Below are 23161 nucleotides of genomic sequence, written 5' to 3'. Positions count from 1 at the left end.
TGACTCCAAGTGAAATTTTTACTTTTGGATTGGATTGCAGCTTTTAAATTTAGAAATCAAATTTATGTTTGTCCTAGAATTTTAAGGTTTCTAATATAGGTTTTAATTTACATTTAGAAATTGACAAAAATAAACCTTGTTTTTCCAAAATGTACCATACGTTCTTTATTTAGAGTCTCAATTCAAAATCCTCCTACTGGAAAATTCCATATCTTAAATTTGAATTTCAGTAATGGAAAGAAAATTTACAGTTAAAGATTTTGAATTGGACATCATTTGTTTTGTAGATTTTTTTTTTTTTTAGAATGTCCCAGTGACAGGATATATGAGCAAAAGTTAATTTAATTTCAGTCTTACTTTGAAATGCTTACTCTAAAGAATGTTCTAGAATTGCATTTTTTAAATTTATAAATCTATTTTTTCCACTATATTTTTTATTTTAAGAATATAATACACAGGCGTTGATTAAAATTTCTGATATTGGCAAAAGCCAACCTTGTTTTATTTTTATTGTACCATAAAATCCAGCGCCTTAATCTAAAAATGTTCTGAAAATTCCAAATCAATTTGGAATTGGACAAAAGTTGTTTTCTTTTGTAGATTTGGAACTCCTGATTCTATGATTGTAATTTCATATTCTTCAAGATGAAGTTTCAGGGTATAATACTTACTACAACTGCTTACTTCAATTTCAATCGATATTCGATATTTCAAATAAAAGAGTTTGGAATTGAGATTGGAACTTAAAACGTCTAGAGCTTGAAAGTTATGTTGTTAAATTTCACTTTACACTGCAAACAAAAGTTAGGTCTAGAGATTTAGATCTGGAATTTCAGAAGTACATGCAGAGGCATACCAAACAAATTGAGTGTGTTGTTAAGGTATGACACTGTATAGTTAATTGTATCCCTCTGGTTTGATATTTAAAGAGAGAACGGATTTTTCTAGGGACTAAAGACACACAGGTTGTCTGTGAATGCAGTCAGTCGTGGGGACCCATGTTGATCACTGGTGCGCTTTAACCCTCGGTATAAGGAGGTGATCAAAATGTATAATTCATCCTGAACATAAAGAAAGATGCATCGGCCGCATGTAGCTGATGTAATGGAAGAACTTGTGATATCTGTTTTCTCTGTATGCTGTTTGTGAAACCTTCTGACCCCGGGGGCGTCTGACCTACTTGCTGGGCGCGTATTACGGTACCTGGTGAAGCTCAGTCCTCTCGTGTCCCCGTGTGATCCAGTTGTTGCGCGTTAGCTGCGGGGGTTACGGTAATCCTGACAGTGTGTGTCAGCTGATCCTCCTTCGCTGGCTCTGACTGAGGAGAGAAACCAGCCGGAGGAAAACACTGACTGCTGCTGCCACGGTTTAAGTCATGGCTGCGGAGATTCACTCGAGGCCCCAGACCGCCAGACCGGTTCTCCTCAACAAGATCGAGGGCCACTCGGACGCCGTCAACGCAGCCGTTTTGATCCCGAAGGAGGATGGAGTGATCACGGTCAGCGAGGACAGGTGAGCTCGCCGAGGAGGCTAGCGGTAGCCTATAGCTGGAGCTAGCAGGGATCCGTGTATTTGCTGGTCATTACGCTTGTAATCCCTGGTGCACTGGGTTTACAAAAAAGGGACAAAACTAAAGATAAGAAGCCTTTTCATCTTCCTCTTTTTGTTCTTGTTGTAATAAATGAAACCGGGCTTAGCACAGGGGGGTGAGGGAGGTAGACACCCATCAAGAGGGAGTTCTCTCCATAGAATATCCGGGAACAAACTACCAACCCTCCGCAATACAAAACCGGACATAAACATGTAGTTATCATTCTGTAATGTTTGCATTTAGGGCTCATTGTTTGCGTCATGTATCCGTGTTTAAACGTGTTGGGTCAGGTTTTATTAACCCAACGCTTACTAGCTGCTTAGCTCCTGCTAATGTTGTAAACATAACCCAAACTAACCAGGTGCTGCCTTCAAGCGCTCCTTGTAATCTGCTTTATTTTGTCGTTGTTGTTTAAGCAGGACACAACAATTAAGTTATTTTATGTATATGGTCTCTCTGAACATTACACCTAGATAACTTGGTCACAGTAGTAAATAGATTTCTGGGGGTTGATTAAAATCAGCCCCATGTTTTCAGCAGGACCCTGAAGGTAGCTTGAACCTGACAGACATCACTGAGGCAGCAGTATCAGTCACATCAGTCCAATCACAGGGTGTCATGGTGGCTGTCATGCTCAGTTTCAAGTGTGAAGAAGCAACATCCTCATTCACAGATAAAGGAAATTAGATGCTGTGAAGAAATGTGCTGCAGTTTCCAACATCGCACATCTAGACCACTTGATATTGAAATGGGAAGTTGTTTGTCGGTCGGAGATGCAGCACTCTCACATTCAGGTTCCTTGATTTTAAAACAGTCTTACAGGAGTAGAAGTAAAACCTTTAAAAAGTTTGGTTCCTCAAAAAGGTTGAAACTGTTTTAAATGCACTTAAATCATTGACAGTACATATGATCTTTGCAAAGTTGTCCTGTTTCTGTTTACAGTTAGGGCTGCAAAAACTTGTACAACATGGTAATATCTATTTAAGCTCAGTAGATGCTAATGATGGTCAAACACCAGTCAAAAGCTCGTTATGGTGTGTACAACAAAGTAGTAGACGCTGGTAAAGATCAGATGTACATTTTCAGAAATGCTGAATTTTAAATTCTTTAATGTGTTTCAACAGTAATGTTCACCAGCTGAACTGATTGAAACTAATAAATGTGTAATCCTCCCCCACTCAGTACTTCCCTATGAACAGAACCAAGCTTTGTGTGTGAAGAGAATTAGGGCTGGTTTCCCAGATGAGGATTAATTCCTAGTCCTGGGTGAAGGCTTTTTTCAATGGATATTTCCATTAAAAAGTGTTATTTCGCATTTTTCTGTAAAACTCCTCATGTGAGAATCTGACTTGGTGAGACAAACTGTAGCAGATAGTTTTCAATGGGATGTTTTGGCTTGTTCCCTCAGAACGATTCGGGTATGGCTGAAGAGAGACAGCGGTCAATACTGGCCAAGTATCTACCACACAGTCTCCTGTAAGTAAGACTACACTGTCTCTGCCAGAAAAGGATGTTTGTCTGTGTGTTGAACAAAAAGATTTCCAGTCATACAATACAATGCATCTCTGCATCACGGCATGTATAGAGTTAAGTCGCTGCTCATGGAGAATCTTTGTGTCTTCCGCCCTCAGCTCCATGCTCTTGCATGTCATACCACCATGACAGCAGACGCATCTTCATAGGCCAGGACAATGGAGCTGTTGTGGTGAGTAACACTAACTCCAGCAAATGGCCTCATATTCTCGCTGCAAGCTTTTAGTAGTTCAAACAGACGATATAGAAAGAAAGCTGCATATCCGGTTTAAAATGGGCCACAGTGTCAATGTTTGGGCTCCTCCAAATGCCTGTGAGGGGCAGAATGGTTCTTAGAGTTGACATGTGTTTGTGTGTGTGTTTGCTTTGACCTCCAGGAGTTTCTCATCTCTGAAGATTTCAACAAGATGAGCCATGTCAAAACATATCCAGGTGAGAATTTGAGATCAGGACAAATTCCTTGCAACTGTCAAGTAAATGTTCCAACAGAAAACCCCAACAAAGGCTTCCAGTAATGATTATCAACAGGCAGTGTTAGTGAAGACAAAATGTTTGAGTTTACAGATGTGTCTGTCAATGTTTGTGTGTGTGCATAAGCGAGAGAGAACAAGAACGAGCAATGTTGGAAGGAGCTGAATGAATAAATGCTGTGTGTAGATCTACTATGAAGAAAGATTTTACACTCTTGAAAAAAAATATTGAAATAATTCTGTTCTGATCAGTACTGATATTGTAGCACTGGCCACAAACAAATCAACGAGTTGTGAACAGATTCACTAAGAGCTGTCCACTTGTAATCAGATCACTCAGGATGGATGTTAGTAACAGGTCTGAACAGGGCCTCACTTCCACCAATGTTCTGGCCTTTGATACTCAACCTCACTGTTGAGGTCTGTTGTCGACAATTGTTGACAATTAAGAAGCAACAGCTCAAGCAAGTACCCATATACAGTCAGTACATTGATTTCTCCTCTCATAATGTCATGATTGGATGGTGGTAGGGATGTAACGGTTCACAAAAATCACGGTTCAGAACGCACCTCGGTTTTGAGGTCACGGTTTGGTACGTTTTCGGTACAGAAACCAGGAACAGAAAACATTAAATTGACATTAATTTGTATTTCTTTTTATCCAATCCTGGTTAAGTGAACAGACTATGGCTGTGTCTTTCTTACCTTACTTTTGTTATTTTACAAAAGTAAAATAACAAAATTTGCAGAGGATTTGATGCTCTGCTGATACTAACAATGTCTCCACTGTGGAGAACACTCTCACACTAGGGACAGAGGTTTATAAAGGGCTGGTGTGACTTGCTGGCTGAAATGCGGACGAGATGGAACTTCATAACGGGGCTTGATTACTTTCAGTGTGTGTTTGAACCCTGTGCTCTCAACAACAGAACGGTTGCATGTCCGCTGCTATACAAACACCAATGTCGCTCGTTATTGCTTTGACACGGTCTGAATTATTTGCAAGCGGCAGCCTTAATGCTGCGGGGAGCTGGGTTTGCAGGGAACTTGTTTTTTCCTTGTTCCACTAATGTCAGTGTTATTCCCAATGTTAGTGGGCATCATTCTGGTGACGCCGTTTCAATTGAGTCAGGATGTTCAATGTGCTACCAGCTACATATCCGATAGCAGTGGCACAATTTTGGCTTTTGTACAATCCACTTGTCTTTGTACGTCCTCATTATAGTTGACTGTGAAACTGAAGAGTTCCCACAAAGCGGAGTTAAATGATGAGGGAGGGTCCTCACACTCCTGTTTGTCTGCGGTCGCTATGACCACGAGCCGACAGCACATCAGGACCTTCGTTGTCTCTTGGAATTTGAGACGCACACAAATAAGTTCCGCACGTGGCTTCCCTGCATTAGTTCGGTACACGTGCGTACCGAACCGAAAGGCCCATACCGGAAATCTTCGGTTCGGATACATGTAGCGTTACACCCCTATTGGTTAGGACCAGAACTGCAGCCATGGAACCTCCTCAGTGGGAAATTAAGCATTGGGGGGAAAATGGTCAGCCTGTTGCTTTACACTACAAAACACCACATGTCTCCGCTGGAATGTTCCATCTGGTTTCCCACCACTAACAGTAATAGAGAATCAAGCAGCAGAGACCAAACTGCTAAAAAACATGACTCACAATCAGATCACATTCACATGTGTCTATGTAATTTCCTCAGAGTTGCTGACAAGGAAATTTCCCAAGAATCAAAACTGTGAGCTTATAAATTGATATGAGTAAATGACTTTGGAATTTAGTTTGGAAGAACTTTTCTCTCTGTAGTTCACTTCAATTACTTAACTAAATCTGTGTTGCATTAGTATACAGCAGCAAACAGTGTTTGAAAAGTGTCCTTTGCACACACTGCACAAAATATGGATTTTGGTAATAATAATTGAACTCAAGTCTGTTCTTCAGTAGATACTAGAAGAAAAAACTTAAAAGAAGCAGCAGAGGAGAAGAGAGAGAGGATCAAAGTTTCGGCTTCACAGGCTGGATTCATGGCTGTGGTTTGGTCACGAGGCAGGAAAATGCAAAGAATTTGAAGTAGTTTAGGGTACAACATAAAAAATACGCAGAATAGCTTTTTGTAGAATAATATTTTACTTGACTATAGTTTTACTTTTGCCCCAATTCTAATGTTTCATCTTATAAATATTTTGGGCACTTAAAGATGATTCCCTATCAGTGATGCTTTGTGTTATTGTGAGAACTTGATTAAGCCAGTATAGCACTAATCAGTGAGGTGTAATACAGTTCTTAACGTTTGTCCAGTTTGCTTTGTTATGAGCAGTGACTTTATCCCTCAGTTCTTTTGAAATTCTCTCATGTAAGTATCTTTGAAGTAGGAAAAATCTAATGTTTTCAAGAAAATATTTCCTAAAATGAATTAAATATTCACAACCAGCATACATTGTTTTTTATGACTGAATTTGTTACATAAAATGGCACAATTAGAGGTGTACAGTAGTTTAGTTTGAGCTGTCTGGGTTATAATGGTGCTGCAAATGCTTTGAAATTTCAGTCAGACGTCTTATTGGATAAGTGATGGTATTATTGTATCCAAAAGGTCAACTTCATAGTGATGTCATTAGTCATTACTCAGGAGTGTAAGGCACCATATTTGCTACGATATGACTGGTTCACAGAGGCATCCAAGTGTAGGGTGGTTGTCTGGGTTAAATGTTGTCATGTGTTCAGACAGTTTAAAACCTTAGAATGGACCATTAGGACTGAGGGGAGTACAAATAGTTTGAAGGGATTTGTCTGTCTTAGTGTGGATTACTGTGTGGCTAAGCAGTGCCTCTGATGGGATCCGCACATGGAGAAGTCTCAAATAAGTCTGAGATGGTGCTCATCCGTGACGCCTTGAATATAAAGACCAAATAGATGTGATCGTGTTTGATGTTTAAACCAGCGTGACTTGTGTCTGTTAAACACGCTCTCTCTTTCTCTGTGTTTATGTGTATGTTTGTGTGTGTTTTGCAGCCCACCAGAACCGTGTGTCGGATATGGTGTTCTCCCTGGAGAGTGAGTGGGTGGTGAGCACTGGTCATGACAAGAGTGTGAGCTGGATGTGCACCCAGAGTGGGAGCATGCTGGGGAGACACTACTTCACCGCCTGGGCCTCCTGCCTACAGTATCCTTCATTCAATCATTGCGTGGACTAGTATCGCTCAGTTAAGTGTTTTTTTGACGCGTGGAGCCAGTTGAAGCCCTGACTGTACGCTCAGATACGATAACGAGACGCAGCACACCTTTGTTGGCGATTACTCAGGACAGATCACGCTTTTGAAACTGGAGAAGCAGACGTATACTATAATCACCACGCTGAAGGGTCATGAAGGTAAAGACACTCGGCAAACACACCTGCTTTCAAATTAGGTATCACATTTGTCATTAGCACAGAGCAGTTGTTTTCACATAGTCAGCACTGTTTGTCTCACACACCTCTACACACCAGCAGCCTTGTATGTTGTATATGCAGGTGTGGCTGCAATAAATAATAGATCACCCACATTCCAGGTCATTCAATAAAACCACAAATATGTCGAAGTATTTAGCATTTTAAAATGGTTTGAACAAATTTTCCTGATTCTTACTGTTCAAGTGACCGAGTGTTAATACAGGTCCGGGTTTTAAGGCCACATTAGCTAGATGGTTAAATCACCACCATTTCCAATAAATGCACTTTTTCTACTTTCCTGCTGCATATTACTGGTTACTGGTTTCATAGTATTCCATGGTAAAATTCCCAACAGTTAGTGGTAACATTTCAATCTTTAATTACTGTAATTACCATGGAGAATTGCTAGATACTGTAACTGCAGGAGAGCTGCTAGTGGTCTGGCCATAGCCTGCAACTGCTAGCATCCACTGTTGCCTCATCTGACATTTGATTTGTTTACATATTGATGTATTGTTTTGAATGCACATTACTTTGTTCATAATGGTTGTTCTTATATGAGCATTCGATTTACTTATTTTAATTTAAACCTATATTTGTAAAACAAAAAGCGTCTTTGGTAAACTAAAGCCTTCCTTCTTCAATGTTACTGTTACACATTTGATTCACTGTCAGTGCTATATCATTATTTTTATTGATAAACATTTGATTTTTAATATAAAACTTGGTGAAATTATACATGTTTCTATATCATAGCGTCATCAAAGCATGTGGGATTTGTATTCAAGCGGCTCAGTGTACTTGTGGCTGTGTCAAGAAACTGAATCCCACAACAAAAATGAGTTGCCAGGGTTACTGCTCTGTGTGAAACAAACACTTCCCTGTGTTCTTCTTTGGGCATTCATCACACAAGACTTTGTTGGGAGGGAGGACTCATCTCATCAAAATGCCTGTTAGGTTTGACAGTTTAGACGATAAACTCTCTCTCTGCAAAATGTCCTACCTCTCTCTTTGATGTGTAAATGTGCCCTGGTGCTGATGGTAATGAATTCTAATTAGACTGATAATACATATAAATGAGGGTAGGGCTGGGTGCAAGCTGGTCTCCCATCCAAATATTAAATTGAATTTATGATTGATCAAATTTGGCAAACCTAATGGACAAGTCAGACTTCACATCAGAGTTGTTATAATATGGGACTAAATATAAATATACAGGAGATAAACAACTATCTTGGCTCAGGATCAAACAGATGTTTCTACATATTTTTTTATCAACATGTGTAATTTAAAGTATTTCTTATCTTTCATGTCAACTGATGGAAACAGATAAATGTGTAAATTAATAACTTGACATAACTAAACCAGTTGATAATGTGGCTATAAGTGGAGCTTGCACTGTTTGCTTTCCCCTGTGGTTCACGCAGCTACAGTGTAATGATTCCTCCGCCACCTGCTGCAGGCTGTTGTTCATCATATGACAGATCTGACTTCTAGAACTGATGTTGTCTGTCTCGCAGATGCTGAATATTTTACTGAAGAAAGTTTTCATGTTTGTGGTTTACAAGGCAGAGCAGTCAGAGGAGAGTGAGTGTTTAGCTTGAGGTATAGAAGAATAGACCGATAGTCTGTGTTGTGTGGTTGAGCAGCTGATCACAACCGCTGAATCAAGGCTCAGGGCCAGGAACACAACGACAACATCCTTTTTGTTCTCCTTTACTCCCAGGGAGGTAATATTTAATTTATAATAATAACTTTATTTGTATAGCACTTATCTACAGAGTGAGGTAATATTTAATTATAATAATAACTTTATTTGTATAGCACTTATCTACAGAGTTACAAAAGTACTTCACAAAATACATGGCAACATTGAGCTCGTCATGTGATCTGCTTTTCAAACATTTGCCCGTGAAGTATCCACAGCTTTCAGATAAATGTAGTGAGAGCAAAGACGATGTACCATGAGATGTAGTCGATGTGTAAAGTTACACAAACAGACATATGTAAGTAAAAGAACAAATACATCAAATTGCACTTGAGTAAATACTTTCTGTATATAACAGGCACAAATCGCCACATCAAGTTGGTTATCAGTGTCAGCAACAACATTTACCTCTTTTACACCAAAAATAACAGGTACACTACTTTTAAACACGGGTGAACCATAGACTGTATCTCTAGATAGCCTGTGTATATGACACTTTTAAATAACACAAACACATCTTGACTTTTATGAGCTTCTTTATCTAAACATGGGACATGGTTCAAATGTATAAAGTTTCTGAGTGTACTTTACTGATATGACGAGTCAGAGTTCAGTTGGGAGAAAGCCGCCCCTGACAGTGTTGTGATGTGATGTCTCACTCTGTTGGTTTTGTTGAAACTGTCCGTTAAACTAGGGACAGTACAGAGGTGGAACAGAGAGGCGATACTTCTGTCACAAACTATCTTTGACATGTGGTGACATCAGCATGCAGCGAGCACACGAACCGACAGCAACCATTTTTAACTAATGACAGCGGATATAATGAATCACCAGCAATGTTTATTACTTCTCTACAAACCCACACAGAGTTTTAAATACTCTGGTTGATTAGACCTGGAGACAAGAGAAGATCTTTATAATAACTCCACCAAGAATGAAAACAGTTTAACAAATCACCCCGCCCAAACAGGTGCTTTAAGGTTAACAGGAGAGTAGAACTGTCAGCCAAACCCAGTTGGTCAACACCCACACTGACCTCAGTGTCTGAACTCCCAAAAGATATTTCAGTCACACATGCTAATTTTCACTGGCTTCTGCAGCAGGATGATGCTCTGTAGAGTATGTGGTATGAACTGTATGAACCAGGACTCTTTGTAAAGTTGGCCTAAGTAACTAAGTAACTGGGTAAGAAGGGTCTTGGTCTGGGAGGTGACCAAAGAACCCAATGGTTTATCTAACAGAGCTAGATCTAGTGAACAGCAGTCACTGCTCATCACCTGACTAATTCCATCCCTATAGTGATGTACAGTACAATGGTGTTGTCAGCATCATGGTATGGAAGTGCTTCTCGGCAGCAGAGACAGGGAGACTGGTCAGAATGAAGGATTGATGCTTGAGGAAACCTGCCACACAGTCCACATAACCTGAGACTGGAGACATGTCCCCTCTTAGCCCAAGAATGACCCAAAGCACAAGCAACAACAAGACTGGAGTGTCCTTCAGTAATTCAACCAAAGTCCAGACTTAAACTCTATAATATGTCTTTGAAGAGATCTGATGATGGTTTACAGGCGCTTCCCATCAAATCTGACAAAACCCAAGAGGATCTGTCTGGAAGAATGTGATAAACTGGACAAATCCAGGTGTGTAAGTTTGTAGAGACCAAACCAAGAAGTCTCAAAGCTGTCATTGTTGCCAGGGGGCTTCCACAAAGTACAGATTTTTAAAGGTTTGGGTAGTTTAATAAAAAAGAGATTTAGGGTTTCCTTTTTATTATATAATTATTATTATATTATTACAATTGTGGGTAATGGATTGTATACTAATTGGCAAACCTTTTAATGTTATTCATTTAAGATTAATTGTAAAGCGGGTCACAATACGTTCTGAAGCCACTGTAACTATGATGATTTGCACTGAATGCTTCTTGCTCTTTCCAGACCAAGTGTTTAGATGTCTGCTTTACTAATAATATACTGTAATGTAATAGTGTTGTGGCTGTCAGGAGTTCCATTAACATATGGTAAAGCACTTGAACAGGTCATATTGCACCTTCTGAGGAGGATGGTCCTCCAGCTCCAACTATGGTTTGTGTATATTTGAGACTGCCTGTAGTTCCTCCAGCAGGCACAGGGTGGAGCCAATAGGTCAGAACATGACGCTGCCCTTCAACAAGCTCCTGCAGCTCAACATCACACATGGATCAAGTGTCTTCTTGTCTTTTGACCCCTCCAGGAAGTATAGGAGCTCTTTGGTGGGACCCTGTCCAGAGGCTGCTGTTCTCAGGGGCCGCCGACCACAGCATCATCATGTGGGACATTGGGGGCCGCAAAGGACGGACGCTATTGTTGCAGGGCCACCAGTAAGTTGTTCAGTGTTTTGTACATGCAGGGAGGTTGATTAAGCTTTTCCCTCCTCTTGTTTCTGTCAGGGATTAGGTGGCTTAAGGATTTGATTAGGAAAATTGGCTCCCACATCCACATGTTTAGTTTCTGCATTTCTCCTCAGAGCAGTGTCTTCTCTATCTCCCTCTGACACTCATCCCCACCCACACTCTCTTGTCAGAAGCAGGCCTCGCTGGTGTCAGTAACAGCTGTCCCCAGGTGCTGACTCTGTTTTTATCTCCTCTTCCCTGTCTAAAAGCATATTTCAGCTACTCCTATTTCAGCTCCCCCTGTTACTGGAGTTATCAATGAAGCCCATGTGCACCGACGCGTGTCAGAGTAGGCGTCTGTATCCTGTTTGCACCTTAGCAGGATTTACAGAAGCTTGTATCTCAAAGACACCCATAAAAATGAGGGCTGTCACGCTCCTGTAGTTCGGACAGAAACTAAATCTGCTTTTGACTTGCTCTTTATCTCTTTTCTTTTAGTGTCCCCTCTCACTCATTCTTGTTTTTATTCTATTTAACTCATTAAAATGCATTGAATATAAGGACAGATTTTTGCTCCTGAGTTAAGATTGTGGTTTTAAAATCTTCTTTATGAGCAGAGGATGAAAAACACTTGAAAAACAACAAAACATTTAATAAATCTGAGGTAGATCAATGATGTGCTTTACCTCCTCACTGTGCTTACACAATGTATAAGCAATATATTGATATACATTGACACCTTCCCACTGACTATTTCCTCAGTGAAGATATTGATAAATGTGGGCTTGAACCAGGTGTTTGTTTTGATTGTGAACATTTCAACTTATCTCGCTTTGCATTCTTTCTCTCCTTTCGTCGGCGCCCCCAGCGAACGAGTCCAGGCCCTGCGCTACCTCCAGTTGACGAGGCAGCTGATGTCGTGCTCGGCCGACGGCGGCATGGCAGTGTGGAACATGGACACACAGAGAGAAGAGGTTCGCATTCTGTTATAACCTGTGATAACAAATGACAGGTTTTATCAATACAATCAGATACTGAATTTACTGTGTGATAAAAGCTTAAATACCCTTTTATCAAATTATATTATTTATGGTTTACAATAATTTATCCCTTAGGTGTTAGCTTTTTAAAATTGATTTAAATAAATGTTTTTTACCTGCAGATTCTTCTGGGCATTGACAAATAATAGTAATAAAGTAATAAATACAATACCATAATTTTAGTGGTTATTTAATGATGATATAAGTGTCCCTATTGCTAATTGACAAGTTCCCTGATGCGCTCCCTGACCACTCAGTAGAATGGTCAGGGTATTAGAAGTTTTCTTTCTCCATTTTTTGGGGGCCTCAGTCCTGGTGAATATGATTTTTGAAGCTCTCAGAGAGTTAATTTAATCCTTTACATATTTAATTGTAACCTTAAAGTGTCTGTGTCTCTGCAGGCGCCTCAGTGGTTAGACAGCGACTCGTGTCAGAAGTGTGAGCAGCCTTTCTTCTGGAACATCAAGCAGATGTGGGACACTAAGACTCTGGGGCTCAGACAGGTAGGAGAGTGTGATCAGTGTCCTGAGCAGCGGTCACTTCCTCAGTCAGGAGTCATTCTGACATTTGGGTGTGTTTCCTGTCTACAGCACCACTGCAGGAAGTGCGGCAAAGCTGTGTGTGGAAAATGCAGCACCAAACGCTCCACGTTTCCAATCATGGGCTTTGAATTCCCTGTGCGGGTGTGTGACGCCTGCTTTGACACCATCAAAGAGGAAGAGTGAGTACAGGGCTTCTCTAAAAACCTGTAAAATGTAATTTAGTCACACTGCACTCCTGTTTCCAGAGCACTGAGGGCAACTCGGATTTAATGCTGTCTGTGTGTGTGTGTGTGTGTGTGTGTGTGTGTGTGTGTGTGTGTGTGTGTGTGTGTGTGTGTGTGTGTGTGTGTGTGTGTGTGTGTGTGTGTGTGTGTGTGTGTGTGTGTGTGTGTGTGTGTGTGTGTTTGCGTGTGTTTGCGTGTGTTTGCGTGTGTGTGTGGTGCAGTCGAACAGCATTGGCCTCGTTCCACGAAGGGAAGCACAACATCGCTCGCATGGACATGGACCCATCCAGAGGCCTGATGGTCACTTGTGGAAGCGACCGCATTGTTAAGGTCAACAACAGCTCTTTGATACCAGATAACCGTTGCATGTGTCAAACACTGAAGCCTTTAGGTGACACTCACACCAAAACCAATAAAATCAATATCATTGCTTTCATGCTGCTGCTGCTGCAGGCAGTCTATAACTCAGAAGAAGAATATATATTTGTTAATAATCATTAATGATCCCTTTGTTCCAGATTTTTAATACTCATGATTTTGCCGCATTTTTTATAGTTTATGTTTTTTTTTTACAGAACAACCTCTTTGAAGACTTAAATCAGTTTTTGGGAACACTTTTTCTATTATCTGACATTTTACTGACCATCAATGTACTAAATAAACATTTTTACAGATTAACTGAAAATAATTGTTGTTTGGCACATACTGTACATGTTTTCATTTGTACATCACATTTATTGTATATTTAACTCCATTGTATTACTTAGTGTAAATAATCTGTCAAAAATCCGTAAGATTCAGCTCTTGCAACAATGAATGCACAGCTTTGTACCAGGCCTCCTCCGTCACCATTATTGGCTGTTTTGTCTCCACAGATCTGGGACATGACGCAGGTGGTTGGCTGTAGCTTAGCAACAGGCTTCTCTCCACGCTGATTGACCCAGCCCACTATATGCTTCCCCCCGCGCTGCGGCCACTCTTCCAGTTTCATTTAAACCCTTCTGTAAACCACATCTCCCCATCGCACCTGGGATCTTCAGCTACATCCTGGCCTGCTATGGGTGAATGTTCCAGTGTGTGCGTGTGTGTCTGTGTGTGAGAGAGAGTGTTTGTGTGTGTGTGTTGTAGCCCTCCACATTCCTTTTGCTTCTCATCAAGAAATGTTTAATTTCACTGTCAGTGTGTGACTGACTTTTTACTTTTTGTGCTGATCTGAAACAGAACCCTAAGCACAATGGTGTGTATGTATGTGTGTGTGCGTGCCTGTATTGTAATCGTTCCTCTAATGGGAGAGACAGAATTGATATTGGTGTTTACATTCAATATATCTTTTGACAAAGGTCATTTTTTATTACCCTTGCACTGTAAAATCGCAGGCCAGCCCTTCCTGTAAAAACACACTACCTTCTCTTCCTTAATGTAATGGCCCACTAACTGCATTTTACTCTGTTTAACATGTACAAAAAACCCTAATCATTTGTATATAGCTCTACATTGTGTACAGTAGATAGTTGCTTGAAATGACTCACTGATCAGTGATCAGCTTTTTCTGTCTCTTCCTTCCTCTATTGTTTCTTTCACTAGCTGGCCTTAAATCTCTCTCAGGAGGTTTTACATCAGTAGGTTGTCACTGGGCGGGGGGCCCTTCATGTTAGTCGTCACTGTCGTCTGTGTGATTGTGAGATGCATCAGGCGTGATAAGAGACTGGCATCTTTCTCGATAGACGACGAAAATCTCCTGATTAAAAAAAAAAGATGCTGCGGCAGGAAGTTGATACAATCGTCAGATGCTTGCATGGCAGCACCGATCCAGCCTCCACCTTATTATCTCATGTGAGCCAGGGAGAGAACATTTGAATATGTTGCTATACATGAGCTCTAGAGGACATTTATTTGCACAATTGGGTCGAGGCTTTCTCCGCAGTTTTCCTTTCACACATGAACAATGCAGCAGGAGATTCTCCACCTAGACGAGTTCACGACACAGATATGTTGGAGGTGGTGCAGCAGACAGAGGCAGGATATAAAGTATCTGCTGTGGAGATCACGTTTGTTTGCATCCTGTGGAGGATCTCTTGCTGTGTTTCCACATTAGCTCAGTTTTTACTAGGGGGCTGACAGGAGAAACTTCTTCTTTGTTCTAACATACAGCCCCTCTGGATGGTGTCCATAGATTACCCAGAGTTCAGTGCATTGAAGACTTCCTGTCGCAGCCATCCAGGGGTCTATCAGTGGGATTACAATTCGAGATTTGATTGGTGTGTGACTTGTGACAATTTCACCTTTTGTGTTTTTAAGTCTTCAACTTTATTTAGAGGTAATAAAAAAAAAAAATAGCACAGCATTACTCTCTTGGAAAACCTAGGTAGATACCAAACAAAGCACTTATGGTGTCAATCCTCGAATGCCTCGTGAGAATTATTTTTCATCTGTAATTTGAAAAATATAAATACTAATAAAGTTTCTTTGGTGTAAAATTGAATTTCCTTCCACCATAAAGGTGCATGGGTACTGGGCAGTTTCTCAACTCAACTGAATGGACTCCCTGTCTTAAAAAGCCTTAAAGAGACAATGACGCATACAAAGTCTAGAGGTTTGTCACTCAGTGCTCAGTGCTTCTGAATATGTCCTTTGCTTTTCATCTCTGCCTGTTCTGAGCTCCCCCCCACCACCACCACCACCACACACACACACACACACATCTGTTATCAAGGATTTCTCATAACACTCTCACCACAGCACTGAATTGCACAACTCGGTTGTCTTTTGTCTTTGAATCAAACAGAACCTTTTTGTTCGATGTAGCGTCCTTGTAAATAGCGGCTAATATCTTCTAATGATAGACTGATGCTTGCCTTATTGTTAGTGAGGAAGAATGAGCATTAATATGTTGGAATTTCTGATTTCAAAACTGTAGTCACATTCCAGTTCTTTGTTCATGTAGTGTATATTTATATTTGTAGTAAAGTATTTATCTATTATCACTCTAAGTGGTTGTTTTACTTTTCTTTGTGCCAGTCCAATAGTCTTTATTTCCTTGTAGTTACAAACCAGAAATGTGGGATGCTCCTTAATGAAGCAAATGAAAACTCAATGAACTGCAGTGTCAGATCTGCTGTATTTAACCTCTTCATATGGCCTGAGATCGACTGGTTGATCATCATCATCTTGACAGCAGATTTCCCAAGATAAACTCCAAGGATGTGACGTATGTGCTCGATCCCGAGTGCCTTGCCTCAGCACCTCTTTTCTGCTACTGAGCAAACCGTTCTGTAACACAAGCTAACTTCAGTTTAGAAGTGGAGTGTGGTCCATTGTGTCAGGAAACAGCCAGAAAAATACATACTCTACATAAGAACAATAAACAATGTACAAAAAAACAATTAGTGTCACAGACCTGTCTTATTGGTAAAATTATAGCACCCTGAGGATGCTCGCTCGCACCTGAACAAGCATCAGGATGGTGACTGCAGTTCACTTAATGGCCACCAAATATTATTGATGGTATAGGAATTGATTTTTTCAGCTTCTTGTAAACACAACATTCACCTCAAACTACCATTAAGTTCTTGTAATGTGCTAGCATTCATTTGGAGCTGTGTTTGTGGTGATGTAGTTTAATAGCTCTTCACTGGCTAGTCGCTAATTTTGTCTGTTTGCTATTTCCACACCTGGAATACAGTGGATTCATCATAATTCTTTTCTAATAAAAAATTGTCAAAAAAGTTACGAGTTCAAAATTAAAAAGTTGCTTTAAATCAAAAAAAGTGTAATAGCTCTCTGTGGGATCATCACCAGTAGTGACATAATTAATATTACACATATGATGCTTTAAAGTCTGTTCATGTTCTTAAGACTCATCTGCAATTTTATATGGCAACTTCAATTAGCTGAATTGGCTGTTAGTCGGTCGATGGTACTGGCAAACTGATCTCATCCCAGCTCCAAGTGTGGGTAAAAACTCATTCATGCAAAACATCATCAGGGATCTACAGGGTTATTAAACATATTCTGATGTGTTTATGTGATTGTGTTTCTTTTAGTGGCACAATGACACTACTCAAATTAGTAATGATTTTTTTATTGAAGCATACATTTATTATTGAAGCATACATTTACAAGACAACCTCACACCAGTGAGTAAAATGCCTTTTTAAAGGTGCTGGGCAGATAAATACATCGGTTTAATTGCACATGTGAAGTGATGCTGCTGTGTGGTGTGAGGCACACTGCTCATGGAGAGAACACTTCATCTCCAGCCTGAGCTCAACCTGCACAGTACAGACGCTGCACTATAGCAAATACATGAGTTACTTACATAGCTGTTCAGTGTACATGATGCATGTTAATTATGCAGACAGTAACATCAGACTGAGCACATGACAGGTATCTTTATAATGGAGTGACTTAGGTCACATCAGATTCCCATCTGATAGACAACGTTCATAAAGCCACAGCAACAGACTGGAAGTGTGTGTGTGTGTGTGTGTGTGTGTGTGTGTTTGTGTAACCTCATAAAACACACTGAAAGCAGCCTCAATATCAACCACTCATAAAGGTTTAAAGGTTTTCATCCCTATAAGGTCGAGCTTACAGTAAGAAAAACAAATTTTTCATATAAATAGTTAAAAAGCGTGTTAAACCGTTGGTTACAGGTGAGTTTAGTCTGTCTGGTTTCCATTTGTCCCTTTCTATAACAGACCAAATCTGTTTCAAACTCTCCAAATGCTTTTTGGACAACAGAAGCAGATCCTCTCTGGAGCCCGGCCTGGCTCAGTGTTAACTGATGGCGTTAGTACTGGTCCTGGACGTAATGACCAGTGTCCCGGTGTCTCAGTGAGGCTGGAATGTCTTGGCCAAGTCCTCCAGCAGAGACATTAACTTCAGCTCCTCCTGGGGGGAGCTGTGGGACCAGGCCAGCGGCAGGTGGGTGGACACCATCTTTCGGTCTGAACACAAACAACACATACATGTTAACATCAAGGTCTGTTTGTTGGCTCAAATATATGTTTTAATCCCTAGTGTGCTTCTAATGGTAAGGGACACTAACTTGTACATGGTGTCACGGAGCAGACGTGTTGTATCAGAGGGTCAACATTGATGTGGTGTGTGTTTAAAAGGCAATAAAGGTCATGTGACACATCAAATCAAGTGCAAACACAGGATTCATTTTCAATCCTCATCACCAATGGCAACAGACTCAGCCAGGCATGTCTCTTGAAGCTGAGACACAACACACACAGCAGGGTTTCTGCAGGGTTCACCCATTTAAATGGAAGGCTTTTTAATGCCACACAAAATACGACGTAACACCTGTTTCAAGATCACTTGGTGTATGATTAAGACCCAGAGAAGATATGGCCTAGAGTTATTCATAAAAATCATTAAAGTCATCTCTGCATGAGATTCATATTTGAAAACACCCTCTATTCAAAGGTGGGTATATCTTAGCTCTGCCTCCCAGCACCTTGTTCTAAAAGCATTTTTTGAATTTCCAGGGAAAGACACTTCACCCGAACTTTGAGGCGAAGATTCTCCTAATTGTATGCAGTATATAACAATAGTTTCTATTGAAACTATCAATCAAATTAATATGACCTGGATTGGCAGCAGAAAATAAAACAATGAAAAATGGTTAATTGACATTAACCGTTAATTAAGAGATGTCTAATGTCGCAGCCATCAAGCAGATAAAGAAACATTTTCTAATAATAACTTCTGCCAATGACAGGAAAGAGAACATTTTTAAAACATTTGGAAATAAATTGAAGATTTTTTTATTCTGTTCAAGGAAGTAATTGAACTGCCGCTCTTGTACATGTACATCATCAGTATTTCTAGAAGTATTTCAGTAGAAAACTTTCAGTGCAAATAACTCTGATGCCTCGATGTCTAAGCAAAGTGAGCAGCTAAACAGTAGTTTAGATCTGAACATGTGCTTTATTGGATCATAGGGTTTCAACCTGCAGGGGGATGCAAACATCGACATTTTTCATTGTTGCCACCCTGTTTAAAATATTTCCTTTGTTGATAGCTGCTATGATTTTGGCATTTGTAGCTGTTTGGCTGAGAGAGTGTTGACATGAGATGAAGCCTGACTGATGTTAAGCCTCAGAGTTTGGGCTCATTCTGCATCCAAGATCCAAACAGACATGATGTCTTCAGTTCAACGTGACCTTCTCTAAAGCAGGTCGGCTCCACATCTTTGTTGGGGCATTAAATAAATGGAAGCAGCGAGGTTGATCAACTGGCATAGATTTTTCTAAATGAGGACATCAGACATAACTGCCTCATAGTTAATCACATTAAAGGATGAACACAGTATGTTTATGTCTCTCTTGAAGTGTTTTTTTTCTGCTGGGCTCCAGCCTCAAGTCCACTGGGGTCATTGTGTGTGTGTGTGTGTGTGTGTGTGTGTGCGTGCGCACTTATAGAGGCACTGTACTCTCTGGCAGTATCTGGCACCAAGAGCAGTCCACTCCAGCTGCAATGGACACAGGCCAAACCCACACACACACACACACACACACACACACACACACACACCATGCCCCCCCATCCAACCCACAGCTGACAAACACATAATTCAGCCAGCAGTCCTCCATCCTGACCTTTCTCCCCATTCTTAAGGTTTTTTGAAGTCTTGGATGATTCAAATTTAACCTCTCTCTGTTTTGTGAAACCTTTTTTTTTTAACCAGTCCCTATTAAACAAACTCACACACACACACACACACACACACACACACACACAAAGCATGTTTAAGTTTCTTCACATTTTGCATCATACCCTGATAGAAGCGTCCACTAGGGTTTGTGGCTGTGGCCTCAGAGACAGCCAGCCACACCACGGTGTCAGCCCCCTGCTCAGGGGTTCGCAGACTCTCCTTCATGGAGCGATGGAAGTCTGGCATGGCATTGGCCACCGCTGGGGCAGAGAGACAGAGCCACAGAGCGAGACACACAAACATGGGTAATTATTAGAGAACAATAAGGATTACATTTTGTTTAGTTAAATTTGTCCAAAGGGTGGTGGCAGTTAATTCAGAGTATGTGTGAGTGGACGGTACCTGGGGTGTCCACCCAGCCAGGGTGCATGACGGAGAAGTGGATGTTTGTGTGAGTCTTTGCCAGCTGCTCTGTCAGCACCACCTGCTGCCTCTGGAACACACACACACACACACACACACACACACACACACACACACACACACACACACACACACACACACACACACACACACACACACACACACACACACACACTGTAAGTCGGTAAAGCACACACATCTCGTTGACGTGCCACTGTTAGTTAAACCAAACTTCTTCTATCTTCACTTTTAGTCATCACACAGGTGTCCTTGCTGCTCTCTGTGACATCACATAAAACAGGATTTATCTGACATTAACTTTTGAAGAAGAAGCTCTGTGTGATGTTTTGAACTGAAACTTCTATTTGCCAGATTTATGATCCATATGCAACATGTGTGCATTTGTCCATTTTAAACCTTAAGCTTCTTCCAGCATTTTCATGCATAATTGACTTTGATCAAAATGTAACCACACCATTGTTACTTCTAATGAGTTTTATAGTCGTTTATAACAAGGGGAAAACAAATACTCATCTGATTCATGGATGATCTCTAAGAATAATAAAGGGCTCAGCTGCAATAACTACTGCAAACATCTACCCTGCGGCCTATGTTTTTCTCTCTACATGAAATTAAACTGTCTGTTTCCTGAGGACTGAGAGTCTCTGCAGTGCGTTACCACACTGATGTGCGGGCTCAGGCTCACTTCTTACTTTGTGCTGGGCGTAGACCATGGTGCCATCGTAACGGCCCCTGTCAGACTGCAGGTTTCCTGTCCTGAGCTTCTGCACCAGCATTCCCCCTGAGGACACGCTGATCTGAACATGAAGGAAACAGCTCCTGTTGTCAAATCTAATTCCATATTATTTTGAACATCCTGTCATTAAATCCTCACTTACATTACAGTGGTGCATAGTTCATTCACATATTTTACAGCGAGTACAAACTTTGAGGTACTTAAGTACTTTCATTAACTTGGCAAGGATTAAGTTTTCACCTCTGTCCATTTGAATTAATTGAATCATTTTTCAAGCAAAATAAAAGATTAAAAAGAGTAGTATAAAAGAGATAAAAATATTAAAGGAGGTGAAAGAAATAAAAAAGGATGAATCTAAATCAAAATTTGTAAAAGTTTAAAATCATAAAACTTTGATTTTTTAACAGAAAAAATAAAATACATAGATATAGAATTAAATACAATGATCGTATGACCCTTTAAAATAGCTTAGTTAAAGACACGTGGATAAAAAAAAGTGAAACTTATGTACGACTTAAGTTTCCCTTTACTTTACAGGGAAACACTTTAGTCTTTCCTCCTCTTCATTAATCTGACACTTGAAAATGCTCATTTATTTGCAGATTCAATGCAAAACCTCTGATCAGCTAATAAGATATGATACATTTGTATCGAAGAGATTATTGCTTCCATATTATGCAGCAGTAATAATCAAGTATTTTATATTAGTATTAAATAACTCTGACATTGGTCATTACTTGCATTATGAGTACTTTCTAATAATCTTTTTGTATGTGAGTGACAACCACAGTGATCATTATAAGAGACAACACTCATCCAGGCCGCTACCATTGGGTAAGACCGATCAGAGCAATCATAGCCCTCATCATTTGTTTTGAGTCTACCTTAGTCTGCCGGGCCTGGGGACAAACTGTGTGTAGGTCGGACCGACATAGAAGCTTGTGTGTCTCAAACTCACCACTCTGGGATCTGCGCTCTTCTCCAGCAGAGGAATGAGACTCTTGGTGAGGATGTAAACACCTAACGGACAAACGAGGAGGAGAGAAAGAACACTTTTCACATCTATCCCAAACTTTCCTCACACCTCATACACTGACCTTCCACTTACCCAGGACGTTGGTGGCGAAGCTCTTCTCAAGCCCCTCAGCATTCACATCCCTCTGACCCATGATGGCACCTGCATTATTGATCTACAACATGAATAAGTAGTTTTTCTTTCTTATACTAATGGACACATGAAAATAATAATCTGATTACCCATTAATATTGTCATATATGAAAATATATAACTGATGCCACTCACCAGTACATTTAGGGTCTTGTACTTTCTCTTAAATGCCTCAGCAAACTCCCAGACTTTCTTGGTCTCAGACAGGTCCAGGATGTGGACATAGACCTCCTGTAAAGACAGCAGCCATTTCCAACAATGAATAATGTCTCGTCTGGGGACACAAGGTCAATCTGAAGGTTGTTTGTCTTTAAAAAAAACCAAATCTGTTGAGAAGTGACTCATACTGTACTTTATTTCCCGTCTCCTTTACAATGTCAGCCCTCGCCTCCTCTGCCTTGTCCTTGTTCCTGCAGACCATGTGGATGGTTCCGCCTGCGACAGGGACAGAATAAACATCATTCTCACATAATGTGTTGTACCAGCTGAGGTCATATCTGCTCAGCACGTCTTCACTTGCCTGTGATGAATCCAATTATATATGATCACTGTATGAGCTACACTGTTCAATAAATATTTATAAACCTTACCTACCAGAATATAAAGAATACTAGGATTTATTTGTTTCTTCTGACATTAAATGAGCTCTCCAAATCAGACCGGTACATATACCATCACAACTTTACCAACAGACCCAACAACCTGATTAGGTATATGAATGGATATAAATATATAAACAAACTAAATAAATGAATAAATAGATAAATAAATTCCTTTGAGTAATTTACTTAGGTTATAAGGGAGCGAAATAAAGAAAAATAAAAGAAACAGTTGATATTCTTGGGCAATTTGTAATAGAGCCACTGTGTACAAGTGTGTACTGTAGACCTGTTTCATACCATTAAATGCTGTGCCATGTGTAGTATAATTGCTTAGAATAGTACTCTGTGAATGTATTCAAATGTATTTGTGAATAATATAACTAATAATGAATTTTCTGCTCACTCCTTCCCCTTTTTATTTTTTAATTGTTTTTTAAATTTTAATATAATTTTCTTTTTCTTTTCCATTCAGCATGTATATTGTTTGTTTGTAATCCAGGTTATTGATTCTGCCACATGAATGAGAAAAACTCAATAAAACACCATTCACAGAAATAAAATAATTTGTAAATCTACAACTATATTCCCTGGTAATAACACTAGAAAATCTCAAACTTGT

At 40.2% G+C, this 23161-nt stretch overlaps 2 protein-coding genes across 3 annotated transcripts in view; one reads left to right on the top strand and one right to left on the bottom strand.

Annotated features, from left to right (window-relative positions):
* Positions 1 to 1236: 1236 nt before the first annotated feature.
* The window catches only part of wdfy1 (WD repeat and FYVE domain containing 1), a 22500-nt gene continuing 575 nt past the window's right edge, over positions 1237 to 23161 (top strand). The window contains exons 1-12 of one of the 2 annotated variants that reach the window (XM_034604068.1): positions 1237 to 1512; positions 3000 to 3067; positions 3223 to 3296; positions 3502 to 3556; positions 6620 to 6770; positions 6865 to 6977; positions 10981 to 11107; positions 11988 to 12093; positions 12561 to 12662; positions 12750 to 12880; positions 13147 to 13255; positions 13801 to 16305. In XM_034604068.1, the coding sequence (XP_034459959.1) occupies positions 1376 to 1512; positions 3000 to 3067; positions 3223 to 3296; positions 3502 to 3556; positions 6620 to 6770; positions 6865 to 6977; positions 10981 to 11107; positions 11988 to 12093; positions 12561 to 12662; positions 12750 to 12880; positions 13147 to 13255; positions 13801 to 13860 (1233 nt within the window). In that variant the 5' untranslated portion in view covers positions 1237 to 1375 and the 3' untranslated portion in view covers positions 13861 to 16305. Of the gene's footprint in view, positions 1513 to 2999; positions 3068 to 3222; positions 3297 to 3501; positions 3557 to 6619; positions 6771 to 6864; positions 6978 to 10980; positions 11108 to 11987; positions 12094 to 12560; positions 12663 to 12749; positions 12881 to 13146; positions 13256 to 13800; positions 16306 to 23161 lie in introns of those variants that run through there. The other variant, XR_004615828.1, reaches the window with a different exon arrangement.
* The window catches only part of LOC117772717 (DHRS-12_like_SDR_c-like domain-containing protein), an 8247-nt gene continuing 2618 nt past the window's right edge, over positions 17533 to 23161 (bottom strand). The window contains exons 3-10 of the mRNA XM_034604076.1: positions 22293 to 22375; positions 22076 to 22171; positions 21881 to 21962; positions 21731 to 21792; positions 20729 to 20833; positions 19995 to 20085; positions 19715 to 19852; positions 17533 to 17874 (exon numbers count right to left, since the gene is read on the bottom strand). Of these exons, the coding sequence (XP_034459967.1) occupies positions 17759 to 17874; positions 19715 to 19852; positions 19995 to 20085; positions 20729 to 20833; positions 21731 to 21792; positions 21881 to 21962; positions 22076 to 22171; positions 22293 to 22375 (773 nt within the window). The 3' untranslated portion in view covers positions 17533 to 17758. The remainder of the gene's footprint in view (positions 17875 to 19714; positions 19853 to 19994; positions 20086 to 20728; positions 20834 to 21730; positions 21793 to 21880; positions 21963 to 22075; positions 22172 to 22292; positions 22376 to 23161) is intronic.

This window comes from Hippoglossus hippoglossus, chromosome 13 (assembly GCF_009819705.1).
Source record: "Hippoglossus hippoglossus isolate fHipHip1 chromosome 13, fHipHip1.pri, whole genome shotgun sequence".
Taxonomy (NCBI): Eukaryota; Metazoa; Chordata; class Actinopteri; order Pleuronectiformes; family Pleuronectidae; genus Hippoglossus; species Hippoglossus hippoglossus.
Note: the sequence above shows the minus strand (reverse complement) of the source record. Positions and strands in the feature narration are given on the sequence as shown.